We start from the raw sequence: 16,466 nt of genomic DNA on the forward strand, positions 1-16,466 counted from the left end.
AGGAATTTCAATAGTTAGATGTTGTAATTAGTGGCGTAGTCGGAATTTTCACTAATGAGATTCAAACTATAAAGAGGTAAACACACGAAGAAGTCAAAAGGATTCAATATCCACTATACGTTCACATTAGATCAAAAGTAATTTTTTATCTTGTATATATACTAATATTAACTTAGAGACATCTGCCAATGGACTTGAACTCTAATCCTAATTTTATCCATTTTTAGTCTTTAATTTGTTGGGAAGATCTTAAATTAAAAGTGTACTATTGTTTTTTTTTCTCTTGTTGGAGCAAGGTAATGCATGTGAAGTGGCTTCGTGACAACAGAAAGGAAAATAATGCCATGATTTGCCTAACAAATACAAGAGTTTTATTAACAAGCCACAAAATTTAAAGACACAATCATCACTTAAAATAGAGAAGGGTAATCTTGACTTATGTAATTTAATTTAATTTTGCGGAAACTCCTCCCACAGCACTCAAAAGTTAGGGAAACCATAATTAATGCCTGAAAATTTATTTAAAGGGAAAAACCTCCAAACCTGCTTGTATTAATTGCGAGTATCCCCATCCACATGAGATGCCATCCCCCACAAACTGCAAAGCCAACCCCTCAATATCACCACCGACCCGATCCTCCTTATAATTGTACCATAATATCTTTTTCATCATGTTGACTTTGAAAGGTTTGATTTTGCTTCTTCTTATAAAAATTACTTATATAACTTGATCTTTTTTTTTTCTTCTAAATATTGAGTTAGATTTCTTTGAGGGGAATCTTTGAGTAACGGTACAATTTTTTCGGTATGACCTATACATCACGAATTTGAACCTTGGGATCAATTATTGAAGCTTGCGTTAAGATGTATTGTCTACATTACATCTCTTGGGGTGAGACCTTTAATTCCCCATACCCTGCATCCTGCATGAGCACAGTATGCTTCGTGCACCAAACTACCTCTTATTGAAATATATTAATTTTTTTTCTTGTATAACATGACAGTAGAATAAAATTTTAAATGACTTTCTTATGCTACTTTTCGCAAAGATCTTTTATATATTATTTCTATTTTTGCTCTTAGATAATAGTCCCTCCGATTCATTTTATGTGAACCTGTTTGATCGCACGAAATTTATAAATAATAAAAAGAAATTAAAACTTGCATTCTTAACAAATCATAATGTAATAGACATGACGACACTTATTGCTACACTATTTGCATGATCGTAAATTGGAGAACATAGGCAGTCTTGTTCTTTAATTCTCAAAAGCTTCTTTAAATCACTTATTTCTTGTGGAGAGCCTTGTGGTGAAGAGGGAATTAAGCTGAATGAAGGGGTCCTATTTATTGCTTTTACGTGCCATAGCCCATAAGTGAGAAGCTCTTGCTCCTGCACAAAGCCAACTGGATCTCACCAAATTCTACATTCATTATCGTCTATCGAGCCTTTATTAATGGCAGGTAGCTAGACAACTTGTTTGGCTCCTGAAAGCAACTTTAGTGCCGTTGTATCACAAGTGTAATTTACAATATTTTATTCTATCAAAGTAATTGGAAATCTAATCAATGATTTCGTTGAAGTTTGAAAAAATAAAGTACTTGAAGTTAAATTAAATAAATGTACTTCCTCCGTTCACTTTTACTTGCTCATTATTTCAAAAATGGATTTTCACTTTTACTTGTCACTTTTAGAATATCAAGAAAAGATAATTTTGTTTTTCCTGTTTTACACATAGTATTAATTACTCACTTCAAATCATCTTTCAAATCCAATAAAAATATGCACCAATTAATATAGATACATTGGTAATTTATGCACTTTATTTATTATTTCTTAAACAACTTGAATAGTCTAAAGTGGACAAGTAAAAGTGAACGGAGAGACTACTATTTAGAAGTTAAAAGTTTTTCTGCTTGAACATGAATTTGACTAAGAAAACGTTTATGTGGAAATCATTATTCACTGGAATACTCCTCAAACATGTTTTTCATACTTAAAATTCACCATTTCAAATTTAAAGCTAATATAATTGACCAAATTATTAAGCAAACATTTATGAAGATTAATTAAAAATTGGCCACTAGAGAATAGAAGAAAGATCTGACTCGAGCTATAGGATTGCTCGTCTATTTAAAATAAGTTAAATCCAATGAATTGACATATGGAAGATAACAATGCATGTAATGCATTACTAACTAGGAATTAACACACAACACATGTCATTCATTGCTTGTGTATAACGGAATTTATTAATACGGCAAAAACATAGACCTAATTATTAAATTATAACCCTGCCCTTTTTGGTGCTAAAAACATTACTGTTATCTTCCATAACATAAATTCATACCCTACTCTTATATACATGGAATAGCAAATTATACATCCATCGTGCAGGGTTTATAGCATTCAATTGTGAATGCAACATGTGGGAGTTGAATTTCCACTGATTAGAGAAGTGTTATGTTTTGATGCCCATGGGGTCTGCAATAATAAAGACTATTGGTAGAAACTATTGTCCACAGTGTGTAATTAATGCCTGCTGATGCACCTTTTGAAGAACTCACCAAATAGTTCTCCCTACATCCCATAATAAGTGTTACCGTAGCTAAAAAAATTTGTCTCATAATAAGTGTCACCTTAGGAAATCAAGACATAAATTGGTTAGTTTTTCCAATTCTAACCTTAGACAATAAAGTAACATCTAAATGATGATTGCAAAAGCTACATAGTAACTTGGTATTGTTGAATTCCCAATGTCAAAAGGTTTACTTCTTGTGCAAGCTCTAATCAAAAGGTAAAAATAATTTGTTTTTATTATATAGGGGTAATTTGGTAAACTTCAAATTGTATTATTATTTTTTTAATATGCACGTTTTTTGCTAAGGTGACACTTATTATGAGACGAATGGAGTGATAATTAACAATTAGTCACGAAATTCATCGCTTATCTTTTGCTACATAACTCGTTGTTAATCGATTTTTATTTTTTATATTTTTTATAATTCGTCATTAAATAAGATTATAATAGATTTTTGATGTTTCACAATAAACAGTGTATATTCATTTTAGTTTTACGCTATTAGGATCAATTTAATTTCAACACGTCGTCTTCTACACATTTCCAAGTTTCTACTATAATCAATAATATATTGTCTAGTGTTCACATGTGCCCATAAAACTTGTTAGTATATACTAACAATAATTTGTATGCAGAGGAAATAATTCACATTGAGTAGCCTTTTATGATGTCCTTAGGCCTAAGCTATGAGATATCATAAGCAGCTAGAGAATTGCGAGCTTATATATACTCAATTACTCCTACTAAAATGTTTTCTAATTTGCACAAATTTATTTAGCAAAAAATTAAGCGTACTAGCTAAAGGCATATGAAGCTAATATAATACCGTAGAGCTTGTTCTTCAAAATTTCTTTCTTTTGAAGAATGAAAAATTAGTATGACGTTGCTGCCTCAGAAATTAGAAGAATATTTCATTTCCATTTACATGTACAAAATTATATTATTGGAACGCCATCTTAACTGCTGTATCAATCTGAGCTCACCAATTGGAAAAATACGGTGGAATTCAGTACATATCGAATTCTGAATATTACAATGACCATTTCAAACGTCGTAGTACAATTTAAATTATTTTAGCAGCTCATGCAAAGTGCCTGACATTTTACCATTTCATATCCCATCAAAGTACATATAGTTCATGATATTTAACAATTCATGGTTCTTGTAATAGTAATAACATAGAAACAATGTACATCTTTCATGATCTTGCAACTTTCCCCTGTTTCACTATGACAATAATATTCATTTTCCAAATGCTATATATATTGCCCTTATGTTCCTCTTCTGCTGCTACATTTGTGTTCGGAGATTCCCTGGTTGATGCTGGCAACAACAATTTCTTGTTTACGTTCTCAAAAGCTGACTCTCCTCCATATGGCATAGATTTTAAACCTTCCCACGGCAAGCCCACTGGAAGATTCACCAATGGTCGCACCATTTCTGATATTGTTGGTAATTTTTCCAATTTTTCATACCGACAGTACATATAAATAACTTAAATCATAAGTATTATGTTGTGCAAGTTAATTGATTATCTTACATAATAACTATGCACCGACGGCATAAACATATTACGAAATCAAGTCAGCTCATAGAAATAATTTTTTTGCATTGCTGTTGTATATAACTTAAAACATAGGATCTTTTCGTCGAGATTTTTTTCATATACCTTTTAAATATTCTGAATTGTGATTATTGTAAATTACAATATTTTTATGTAGTTTTTAAATATGTAAAGTTAATCTAATATTTTGAAGATTTAATATCCTTATTTACACTAAAAATTAGATAGTTTGACAGTCGTACTCCGAATCGTCTCAATTGGGACGGAGGGAGTTCTGTGCAAGTTATTTGGTTATCTTAGCTAAAAGGGTGTGACAATTAGGTACCTTGTTGGTCACTAAACAATCTTTTGCAACGGTATAAGTTTTCTTCCTGTTTGATAAAGTTTGAGGATCATCTTCTTTTTTTGGCTGTATATGTTTTTTTTTTTTTTTTTTTCAGGTGAAGCGCTTGGAGGTAACTCATTTCCTCCGCCATATTTAGCACCTAATGTGGAGTCAAATGCCACGGATATTGGAATTAATTATGCTTCAGGTGCTTCAGGAATATTGGATGCAACCGGAACTCTTTTTGTTAGTACCATTTCTTTCTCCGTTTTTGTCTAAAATTTAACTTATATACACCGACACTATAACTAATGTATTTTGAACTTGTCCTAGCAGGTACAATGTCCTACTTTACACGTTAATTTCAACTTTGATATCCGTTACCAGTAATTATCATTTAGATGATATGATACAAAATAAAAAAAACTGATGGATTAATTACTACTTATAACACATGTTGCAGATAGGAAGAGTGCCATTAAGTGAACAGATCAGTAATTTTGAGCAAAGCAGAAGATACATAGTGAAGGCAATGGGAGAGATAAACGCAAAGAGATTCTTAAAGAAAGCATTGTTTTCTGTAACTATTGGGTCTAACGATGTTATTAACTATTTCCAACCATCTATCCCTTTTCTGAGTGAAAAGGTTTCTCCAACCACATTCCAAGATTTTCTAGTTTCTAACTTGACTATGAACCTTCAGGTACTCTATACACATTACTTCTTGTTCCTGCTTTTGGTAACTACTCCCTCCGTTTTAATTTATGTGTAACATTTTCGTTTTAGTCCATTCCAAAAAGAATATTCTCTGTTCCAAGTTATGTGAAGGGGCCCCGAGTAGGAGAGTTAAAACACTTGATTTTCGATGTAATACATACATACATACATACATACATATATATATATATATATATATATATATATATATATATATATATATATATGTATGTATGTATGTAAACCACTTGAAAAATACTACAAGTATCTATAGCTAATGATTCAAAATATTTTTTTAAAAAAAGTTTGAGAAAGTCGTACTCAAAGAAAACCGTTTGATTCTCTAAATAGTTATATCTTCATATAAAATGAGATAGAGGGAACAATAACTTTCTAAATTTGAAAAACAGTTTAACTTATAGTTCATATTTTACCTATAATAACATGCTTTCACACAAACTTTGGCCCAAAAATTTATTAACATCTTTTTTATTTTTTGTAGCGACTGCATAAATTGGGGGCTCGAAAATTTGTAGTAGTTGGTGTAGGACCTCTTGGGTGCATTCCGTTTATTCGTGCCATCAGACTAATACCAAAGGGTAAATGCTCTATCGAGGTAAACACATTAATCAGGAACTACAATAAGAAACTCAAGGTAGAGCTAGATCGATTGAACAAAGACATGGGACCTAAAGCCATCTTCATATATGCAAACTCATATGATGTTTTCAGAGAGATCATACTAAATCATAAACAGCACGGTAAGTTTTTCCTTCCTCGAACTATGTGATCATCTCATTTAAAAAGTAAAAATGTTAGAGAATACACATACTCTTTATTTACTAAATTATGTTTTCAATATGACGTGTGAGCTTGGTTGTTTTTTAAGAGCTGAGCACGTGGAAATTAATTATAGCAGTGACACTCGAACTGATAACCTGTTACCTGCTCTATTAAAATGTTGAAGTGTGATCGACTCATCTAAAAGTTGGTGAGACAATTCAATACCATTAGCTAGTGGTAGTGATGGTGTCCAGATCTAGCCTTAAAGCATTGGATTCATGTGAACCCAATAACTTATACCTAAATCATGTATTTGTATTAAGAGATTCACTAAATGTTCATATTGAGTTGTGAACCCTTTTTTTATTATATACTATTAACTAAATCTCCGACCCCGCGCATAGCGGGAGCTTAGTGCACCGGACTGACCTTTTTTATTAACTTGAGATCATTGCAGGAACCCATAAATTTCAAATTCTAAACGCGCTTGGTGAACATTTAATTTGTTAACAACGTTTTGGTTTTGTGAAATTTGTAGGATTTGAGAATGCTGATGGGCCATGTTGTGGAGGAAATTTTCCGCCATTTGTTTGTTACAAGGGGAAAAATGCAAATACAAGCTCAGTGATGTGTGATGACAGAGGAAAATATGTGTTTTGGGATGCCTATCATCCTACAGAAGCTGCTAATATTATAGTTGCTAAAAAGTTCTTGAATGGTGATGCTAGTGTAATTTCTCCCATTAACATTCGTCACCTTCTCCATTATGTTTCCTATTGAATAATGATATTAATTAGATCGGAGTTACATATTGTTAACTACACTTGGTTGTACTTATCTAATAGGTGATGGATGTTGAAGTAGATGCAAATTCTGTTGAGACATAATATAATTAAGTAATTAAAGTATTTTTTTTAACAGTTTAAGCTTTTAGATCATCACACACTTAAACATGAAATCAGAGCAGGCATCATATGATCATGATGCGTTCAAATCTCACCAGTAACCAAGAAGTAAACAAGTATTTCTATGTATTTGGTCCACATATGAAAAAGAATTAAGTCCACAAGTAAGAAGCATGGTGAGACATAATATAATTGAGTAATTAACATTTCCTTTCTCTTCTAATTTAAGCTTTTAGATGAATTTGCCGCATAATTCAATAATTTCGTTTTTCTCACTTATTACTTCAATAATTTCCTTTTTCTCACTTATTCTCCCTCCTCAACTATGACAAAAAATGAACATGTGGACAATTCTAGGCAGAGTAGGAAGCCAAAGAGCAACAGTTTATTAATTGCAGCAATATTAATGAATGCCTGGGCAAGTCAACTCATGAAAGTGATCGATTTACAAATGAAGTTTCTTTTCTTATTTTGTCCACCTCTGTTTTCTATATCAGTACCTCTGCTATGAATTCAAAAACTGCCCAATGACGAGGACTTAAGAATCTAATAATTTGATGCAGTATATTAAGACAACTAACAGAAGATCATAACTCCAATCTGATTGTTTTAAGAATTCATAGAACGTAACATTATATTCCCAAGGCCTTCACGCCCCATAACAAAACCAACCGTTACTCATCTTGCAAAAATTAACAATAAAAAAGAAATTTTGGAAGTGTCTTAAATGAATGGAAGCATTAAATTAAATATGTTGAGGTTGAAAGTTAGCTGTTGGAAGTTGCAAATGTCGAAGCCAATGCATGTTAGTTATAGTAAGAGTTGTGCTGGACTTGGCCCCTGGGCGGATTTTGTCGATTTCTGAAGGGGATATGGTGTCCCTCTGCCCATATTTGACTAATTCAAACAGGCGACATTTTTTTTTATAGGTTTGAAAATATAATTAGTGGTCAATAATAGGTTTAAATTCTTTTGATCTGCCCAAACCTTAAGGGCTCGTTTGGTTGGAAACAACTTATCCCGAGATAACTAATCTCGGGGTAAGTATCCCGGGATTAGTTATTCCACCCTCAAGGTTGGATAAAAAAACACTATAGTCCCGGGATAACTAATCCCGGGATTAGTTATTCTGAGTTTTTATTCCAACCAAACGTGGGATAAGGCGGCACTAAATTTTATTCCAGGACTATTTTTTCTTATCCATCATACCAAACGAGCCCTAAGTGACAGAGTTATCCGGTACCTGTGTTGGTTGAAGGTGACAAGTATCCCTTAAAATTAATCGAACTGCGCGCAAATTGTCTCGGACACCATAATTATAAAAAAGAAATATATATAAAAATTTACCGTATTGCGAGAGATTGGAATCAAACTCACGTTATCTAACACGAGAAGAACATAAGTGACAGACTCAACCAGTGCCTCCAACTAACCTTTGTGTATTTAGGTGTCTAATCGAATATATATTCGTCTTTCAAGGTATATAAACATATTTATATAAGATTTTCATGTACTAACTTAACCCATTAATTATTCTAAGTGTTCCATTCTAACAACTCTTTAAGTTTTTTGGTAAGGTAGCCACAAAATTCAACGATATGCCCATTATTTGAATTAAAACAAGAATTGATGAGCAATAGTGGGAAGTTGCGGCTAGTGCAAAGCCATATAATCAGTAGTAGTGCTAGTATTATTTTACTACGACTCAGATATCAAACAGAAAGCCAGATAGGAAAACCTGAAGTGGTTGGCTGTTGGTCTCTACTGGAGTTTTCACTGTCTTGTTTTGTTTTTGCAGAAAGTACTACTTCATGTCAACACCTTTGCTGGCTCGTAACAATGAAGTCAAACTGCCATGTGAAAGGTGACCCGTCTTAGTGTCACTGCAATTATCCCAAATAAATACTCCCTCGGTTCACTTTTACTCGTCTACTTTGGACTTTTCACGCTGTTTAAGAACTAATAAATGAAGTACATAATTTACCAATGAATCCATATTAATTGATGCATATTTTTATTGGATTTGAAGTGAGTAATTAATACTATGGGTAAAACAGAAAAAAATAAATTGTTTTCTCTTGATATGCTAAAAGTTACAAGCAAAAGTAAAAATTTATTTCTAGAATATTGGACAAATAAAAGTGAACGACGGAGTACTTATAATTTATTGTCCTGTCCTGTTTGTGATTTCTGTTCTCTCTCTATTGATGAATTTTCACTTTCCCTTATATATTTATTTTTTGAAAAGATCCAATGAACTTTTCATATTTGACAGTTTTCGATCCAATTTAAGCACCTTATTTATTTTATTTTATTTCTGTTCTTAGGAACTGCTACAACAATTTGCTCTTATACTGGCATAGAACTACCGGCACTAGATGTAAACAAAGTCCACATTATAGCAGCCCGTGCAACAAAAAATCGCATGCTCAGGTAATGGGCCGCATCTTCAAGGCCCATCATGTAATTCTTACCACAAGGTAGCAAAGTACATTCATTCTTTAGCTATGTTTCTTGGGTGTGGATCTAAAGGTCCAAAATCTTATAATTTGAGGATATTGTTGTGGACATACGATAAGCAGTAGAATACAACGCACGATACGTCACATGAACATGACTAACAAATTTAACCTTAAAAGAGGTCATATTAACCTCAGGAAAACTCTCAACATATTCTTATTTTATGCAAAACAATCGGTCCTTTTCTCACATAAAGTTTCAATCTCTATTCATAGTGGCGGAGCTAGAATTTTCACTAAAGGGATTCAAAATATAAAAAAGTAAGCACACGATGAAGTCAAATGGGGTTTAACGTCTACTATATATAAATAAAAAATAATTTTAACCATATATAAACAGTATAATTTTCCGCCAAAGGGATGAACCCCCTTGGCCCTTCCTGCCACTGCCCCTGCCTATTGATTTTAATGCCAAAACGAAAATTCAGTGTCAAGTTCGATGGACAACCTATTGAATAAATTGCACTCTATACCCTTCAAATGAACTGCAAGTTCGATTTTGAAGGACAAAAATTAAAGGCGGGCACAAAATAGGGGTGAAAGTTCAAATGACCTCAACCTATATATTTGTCCTTGATTCTAATTTGTTAAAGTATATCATAAAGGCCCTCCAACTCTTGATAATTTCACAACCTTACCCCAACCTTTGCTTTTTTGGTCAACAGATTCTCCTGGGATTAGGGATTTGGCAGTGGCTGCGGCTGCGGCGGGCGGTTTTTATCTTCTCCACAAACATTACCATAACGCCCATCAGTCTATCTCTGAACAGGTTTATTTCACTTCCAATTAAAATTATCTTTCTTTCTGATTTCACTTCCTTAATTCTAGACTAAGTGGGCATTTGGACACAAAAAAATGTGAAATTTGGAAAAAGTAGAAAAATGGTAATTTGGAAATTGGAATTGTGTTTGGACACGAACACAACTTGAAAAATGTTTGAACTTTTGTGTGTGATTTGGAGTGAAAACGGGTATTTGGAGTTTTTCGAATTCCGCAATAAAGTTCTATTCCAGGAAAATTGTAACAATTCTATGTGCAAGCATGATTCCGTAATAAAATTCCAGAATCCATTGTCATATGGGCTCTAAAGCAAAGGTCTTAATTTAAGTCTCCAGTGATACCATAAGGGTAAATCTATTGGACATACAAGCAAGCACACATACTTTATAAGCAATGCACTTATCAAATTCAATGTAATCAGCCTAAAGAATGTTCGTACTGGGGAAGGGGGAGGGGTTGAGGAGAATCTTTTTTATGGCTTAGTAGCATGATTCCTTGAGAGATTATTTAGAATCTTAAGCAAGCAAACTGGTACACTGTATGGATCTGAGGTCAATCTTGTTTTCAGTGGCGGAGCCACATGCATCCTCGACACCTCTTCGCCGAAAAATTACACTGTGGAAATACTTAAAAAGAACTTTTTATGTATATATACTATGTGTTGACCCCCTTAATTTCGTCGTATATTTACTTTTTTTATATTTTGACACCCCTTAGTAAAAATCCTAGTTCCGCCACTGCTTGTTTTGTTGGAACCTTTTGGGAGTTCATAGTATGTAACTGCATGATGCAGGTATGATCAGTAAGTAGTGGCTTTGTAGTAGTATGGTGAAGGATGGTGATGGTAAACCAAATGTTGCTAGTTGTAGCAGTGAACTTTAGAAGAAAAGAATGAAGTGAGCATGGAGAGAACAAACCACATTTGTTGGATCCCTTTTTTGAATTTCTTTTACAACTACTAGTGTCTGATTCCAGTGTATGAAATTGCTGATAAAATGGTTTCTACGTTCTAAACATATTCTACCCTTCTCTGTCCTAAAGTTAAAACCTAGTACACATGTTTCTTTCATTTTTCTTGTTACCGTTTACTTGCACATTAGGTCTGTAAATGAAGTATCATTTCAGCTTGAATTTGTTACGTGGGCGTTTAACGTTGTCATAATGTTAAGAATGTGTCAGTGCCTTACCGATCCAAAAGAGAAAAAAAATCAATTGTTGGACTTTACTCTTCTACAACTCTGTGCTTACTGTAACATATGGTGTCATCATTTAGCTTACTGGATTTTGCTATACATAGATTGCTGCAACCTACCCGTTTTCTCGTCCAGCTGGGTTTAAAATATTTCCTTGTGGACATGCTATTTACACTCTTCATTTATCCAGACAAATGGCTTCTATGAATCTCTGAATGGATGTATATCTGCTCTGGAAAAGTTGAAAGAAGTTGATGCTGCTAAACACTTGGAAGCTGCTGAGTAAAAAGTCCGAATGGTGCCCAGTGGTTGCTTGTCCTGTTCAAAGTGCAATTTAGGTTCTTAGGTCTAAATGGTGTCCCTGATTGCATCCTAATGTATATTTTTGTTTTTGCTGAAGTTTACTGACTATCTTTTGGTTGGAAGATATATTTTTGTTTTTGCTGAAGTTCACTGACTATCTTTTGCTTGGAAGTTGGTATTAATGTGATAGTTGATGCGGCATCAGGATTCTCAGCTTATGTGATGCGCAGTTGACTTTCTATTAACAAATTTTATAACAACGTTAAGTTTGGACAAGTAATTTTCTTATGTAGAAACTGTTTGGGTAGTGATGTTTGGACAAGTAATTCTCTTATGCAGAAACTGTTTGGGTAGTGATTTTGCTGCCAAGAGTATTTTGGAGGTTATGAACGTAAACCTTGAAATACTAGTTGGAAGCTCTAGCTGTCTTCGATTTTAAAATGGATTCTCTCTGCTTCATGAGTGTATTTGTATTTATCTGTTAGCAAGTGAAAATGACGTACATTTATATTTAGATTGCCGTACGAGATTGATTTGATATGGTTGATACCATGCTCTTATTAGCACTAATGCTATCCTGACAAGCCAAACAGCTAGCCAAATGTATTCCTTTGCGTTCGTTTAACACTTCTATGTTAGCCTTTTCTCACTGTCTTTTGAATTTACTTTCTGTTTAATACCTGATCATGGCTCAAAAGGAACACATGATTACATATGTGCTTACAGATACGGTGTTACGGTGATTGTGAACCTGTGAGTCGAGAAGTAAACGCTACTAGTACTACATATGAGAGCTAGTATATTTGTTTTGTTTTCAGTACCCTTTCTGATTAAAGAAATTGTACCGTAACTTATTCTACGAAACACTTACATTTATACTACTACTTCTCTTGTTACATTGCTTCATGTATAATCCTTGACCTGTCCTAAAAGTTTGAATATAGAATTGCCCCCGTGTTATCTAATTCTCTGCTCCACCCTCTCTTTCACTCCTGATGCTATTATCGTTTATTTTCTTAACAAGTCCTGCTTGACCAAACAATAAAAAAGTTGCTAGTGCGCGCAAATATGCAGTTTATACTAACGCAATATTTCTAAGCCAAACGATTAAATTATGCTCAAGATACTCTGGGAATATGGACCAATCTCTAGTTTGGAATAAATAGCAACATCTTGTGATGAAAAAGGATCCATTCTAGGGATGAAATCGTTTTGCAAAATGTTAAAACAAAGATAGATCTGAGATGCTGGAGTAAAAAAGGAAATAACTCATCATTGCAAAAGGATCCACAACCAAGATCATTTGGATGAAATTGTTTAGTAAAAAAACAATGAAAAAGTGGAGATGCGCAAATATGCAGTTTATACTAACGCAATATTTCTAAGCCAAACGATTAAATTATGCTCAAGATACTCTGGGAATATGGACCAATCTCTAGTTTGGAATAAATAGCAACATCTTGTGATGAAAAAGGATCCATTCTAGGGATGAAATCGTTTTGCAAAATGTTAAAACAAAGATAGATCTGAGATGCTGGAGTAAAAAAGGAAATAACTCATCATTGCAAAAGGATCCACAACCAAGATCATTTGGATGAAATTGTTTAGTAAAAAAACAATGAAAAAGTGGAGATGCGGGGTATCGATCCCCGTACCTCTCGCATGCTAAGCGAGCGCTCTACCATCTGAGCTACATCCCCTGCTGGATAAAGTGATGCTTTATTCTTTTAATAATCTAATATCGTGTGAAATGAGAAGCTATCAAACACTTTGGGGGATCACATTTGTGTGGTCAGAACTGTTTTTCTGTGTAAAACAGAAAACGCAAGAAAGAATTGAGGAAAAACAAAAGAAATCGTGGACATTGTCTGGACCGTGGAAGTCACACGATATGCATCGACTATCAGTGCTAACACTGAACCAAGAGCATCACCTAGCTGATTAATAACGTGAAATTCATGGTGCTACTCAGCATCCACACTCTTCCTTATTCATACCCAACTCTCAATTATCACCACACCTTTAACTATCACTCTCAACGTCAAAGCCAATGTCTGAAAGGTAACGTTATCCGATGTGGGATAGCGGAGCCATCAGGGGAACCGGCACCGTTAGGACAGAAGACAAAGTACAATGATGGATTGTTTGAGAAGGCATTCATGACGCTGTTCGCACGCAAGATGGAGAAGTTTGGTGCGAGTAAAAAAGGGCCTGATGATGAAATGGAGAAGAAGAAGGGTTGGTTTGATTATGACTACGATAGTTTTGTGGACGTGTCGAGGAAAGTAATGCAAGGGAGGTCAAGAATTCAGCAGCAGCAAGTGGTTCGTGAGGTCCTCATGTCTATGCTTCCTCCTGGTGCTCCTGCTCAGGTACTAGTTTCATTTCTTCTTCCAATTAGTTTCACAAGTGACACATATTACTCCAGCGGTCCCAAAATCATAGAGGTTTATATATTGGAGAAATAGACAAGCAAAGTGACAAATTCTATGTTGGTATACAACCACATAGCCAGCGGCAGCAAAAAAGGCAGTGCACAAAGCATATGGTGTTAGTAGGGTCTTGGAAAGGCCCTAGGCTACAACATTGAAGTGTGCAGCAAAATATAACTAACACACCGACTTCACTTGGGATCGAACCCAGAATCTCTGGTTTCGTAGACCAGCGCCTTATCCATTGGGCCATGAAGTCTTACGATATCTGTATATAGTAGTACTAATTCTATGTATAAGATTATAATTAACTATATATATAGCACTAGTACTATATATATGATGCAGGCTGTGATTTGTCTAGGGTTGAATGTAATAGGTTCATATAACAAATTCTGATCGGTTTAGAATGAGACGTAATTGATTGATTGGTTATAAATTCTAATCAACTATATGTATAGGTCATATGCTTCTTGATTTGATTTTCAAAATATTGGCATATTGCTTAGTTTACTGGAATACTTCTGCCGTCTTACTAAAAGAAAGTGTAAAAAATACTTTTTTATTTTATTTTAACATTTTTGACCATTTAGTGCTTTCCGAAGTAATGGTAGTTGATTTCCTAAAATATATAGTAATAGGTTTATGACAAATTTGTTGGGCTAAAACAATTAAATATCTTAATCTTATGTGATATTGTCGGCTTTGATTCAGGTCTGTATGATTTTCCGTAAAAGGCTTAAGAATATCATTACATATACATAGCTTATTTTTCTTTCTAGCTATAAAACGAGACTTTGTTCGCACATCCAACAAAACTTTAATTGGCTTAGAACTGAGAGGTAATTGATTGACTGTTTATAATAATAGCGTGCAAAAGTATAATGTCATGTATTATAGCTTCTTGATTTAATTTTCCAAACATTCGGGCATGATGACGAGGAATAAAAACATAGGAAGTGTAAATGCAAAAGTGCAATTTAAAAAATAAAATAAAAAAGGAAAATATCGAATTTAAAGAAGTTTCATCTCATCTATAATTTTCAGGGAAAAAAAAAGGATTATCTTTGTAAAGTTGAATCGTTATATATTTTTTCGGGGGATTAAACCGGCTTGTAATTTATTCATTTCCATTTACAATTTGAAAGGTTCATGAATCATGTTGGGACTAAAATGTATGGTTAATTCATATGTATGTTGCAGTTTAGGAAATTGTTTCCACCAACGAGGTGGGCAGCAGAATTCAATGCCACTATTACTGTGCCTTTCTTCTTCTGGTTAGTTGGTCCTTCTGAGGTACATACATTAATCAAACCACTCTCATGATTTTCTAAGATTTGGTTTTGAAAACTGTCTATAATTAAAAAGCATTGCTGTTTATAGTTTGAAGTTCTATAATTACTAGCTTATCGTGACTAACTTTAATTATGTGCATTTCATCAATAGGTTGTGGAAGTGGAGGTTGGTGGGGTGAAGCAGAAAAGTGGAGTTCACATAAAAAAATGCAGGTAAGATATTCATCCCATGATTATAAGGGGTAAAGTTTTTGTGACTTTATTTTATACTCTTGAATAAAATTCAGCTACTTTAATGTAACAAAAATAATTCTGGGACTTACTATTATAACTACTTTAATATGACAAAAAGTATTTTGTTTTATGTGGAAGGTATTTGGAGAACAGTGGTTGTGTAGGAATGTGTGTGAACATGTGCAAAATACCAACACAAGACTTCTTCACAAACGAATTTGGACTTCCATTAACAATGAATCCAAGTAGGTGCCCAGCTTGAATTGTACTACTAATTTGTGTGTCAGGAACATGATTATTTTTTTGTGTAAAACTATCATTCATATATTGTTCAACTTCGACTATGTAGATTTTGAAGATATGAGTTGTGAAATGATTTACGGACAATTACCACCTCCATTTGAAGAAGATCCCGTGTCCAAACAACCTTGTTATGCGAACATATGTAAGTCTCCCAAACTTAATTTGACTCGGGACACAAATTAAGATTGCCAAGTTACTAACAAATACGTTTTTTATCTGCGCAGGCACCATTGCAAATCCCAGTTCAAATGTCTGTCCTAAACTCAGCGCTAATTAGGTGGATACGAGCTTGCTCAATTATGCGATGGGGAAAATGTTAGTATAGCACATATCTATTTGCATTCTAGTCCAATATACGTACCATCCCATAGTATATATGTTATAAATTATGTAGCTACATGTACACTTCTTTTGTTATTCTTTTGTAATTAGCTCATCTGACTCGTACTGATCATCTTGTAACTATACATAAATACACAAGTGTTGAGAGTATAACATAAAAGTAAAAGAGTAACAATATTGCAAAGATGA

General features: G+C 33.8%; 2 protein-coding genes, 1 long non-coding RNA gene and 2 other non-coding genes across 6 annotated transcripts; 3 read left to right on the top strand and 2 right to left on the bottom strand.

Moving 5' to 3' along the window:
- Positions 1-671: 671 nt before the first annotated feature.
- Positions 672-6,794, top strand: LOC132612334 (GDSL esterase/lipase At5g41890). Its single transcript, XM_060326620.1, has 6 exons — positions 672-722; positions 3,761-4,034; positions 4,587-4,717; positions 4,935-5,174; positions 5,691-5,949; positions 6,510-6,794. Exons 1-6 carry the CDS (start codon positions 672-674, stop codon positions 6,749-6,751), a joined length of 1,197 nt encoding a protein of 398 aa, XP_060182603.1. The 3' UTR covers positions 6,752-6,794.
- A 3,118-nt stretch (positions 6,795-9,912) lies between these two features.
- Positions 9,913-11,947, top strand: LOC132609966 (uncharacterized). 2 transcript variants are annotated; one of them, XR_009570974.1, is made up of 3 exons: positions 9,913-9,931; positions 10,061-10,164; positions 11,559-11,947. It is a non-coding gene; the product is annotated as an uncharacterized LOC132609966 (long non-coding RNA). The 2 variants fall into 2 exon arrangements; XR_009570973.1 differs by lacking the exon at positions 9,913-9,931 and having other exon boundaries at positions 9,938-10,164.
- A 1,351-nt stretch (positions 11,948-13,298) lies between these two features.
- Positions 13,299-13,371, bottom strand: TRNAA-AGC (transfer RNA alanine (anticodon AGC)). The gene has a single exon. It is a non-coding gene; the product is annotated as a tRNA-Ala (tRNA).
- Positions 13,372-13,483: 112 nt separating this feature from the next.
- Positions 13,484-16,382, top strand: LOC132609968 (beta-carotene isomerase D27, chloroplastic). The gene is made up of 6 exons (XM_060324198.1): positions 13,484-14,043; positions 15,307-15,399; positions 15,550-15,611; positions 15,771-15,877; positions 15,982-16,077; positions 16,160-16,382. The coding sequence occupies exons 1-6, from the start codon at positions 13,630-13,632 to the stop codon at positions 16,210-16,212; spliced, it is 825 nt and encodes a 274-aa protein (XP_060180181.1). The 5' UTR covers positions 13,484-13,629; the 3' UTR covers positions 16,213-16,382.
- TRNAR-ACG (transfer RNA arginine (anticodon ACG)) lies at positions 14,290-14,362 on the bottom strand. Its single transcript has one exon. It is a non-coding gene; the product is annotated as a tRNA-Arg (tRNA).
- Positions 16,383-16,466: the final 84 nt, after the last annotated feature.

The sequence above is a fragment of the Lycium barbarum genome, chromosome 9, assembly GCF_019175385.1.
Source record: "Lycium barbarum isolate Lr01 chromosome 9, ASM1917538v2, whole genome shotgun sequence".
NCBI lineage: Eukaryota > Viridiplantae > Streptophyta > Magnoliopsida > Solanales > Solanaceae > Lycium > Lycium barbarum.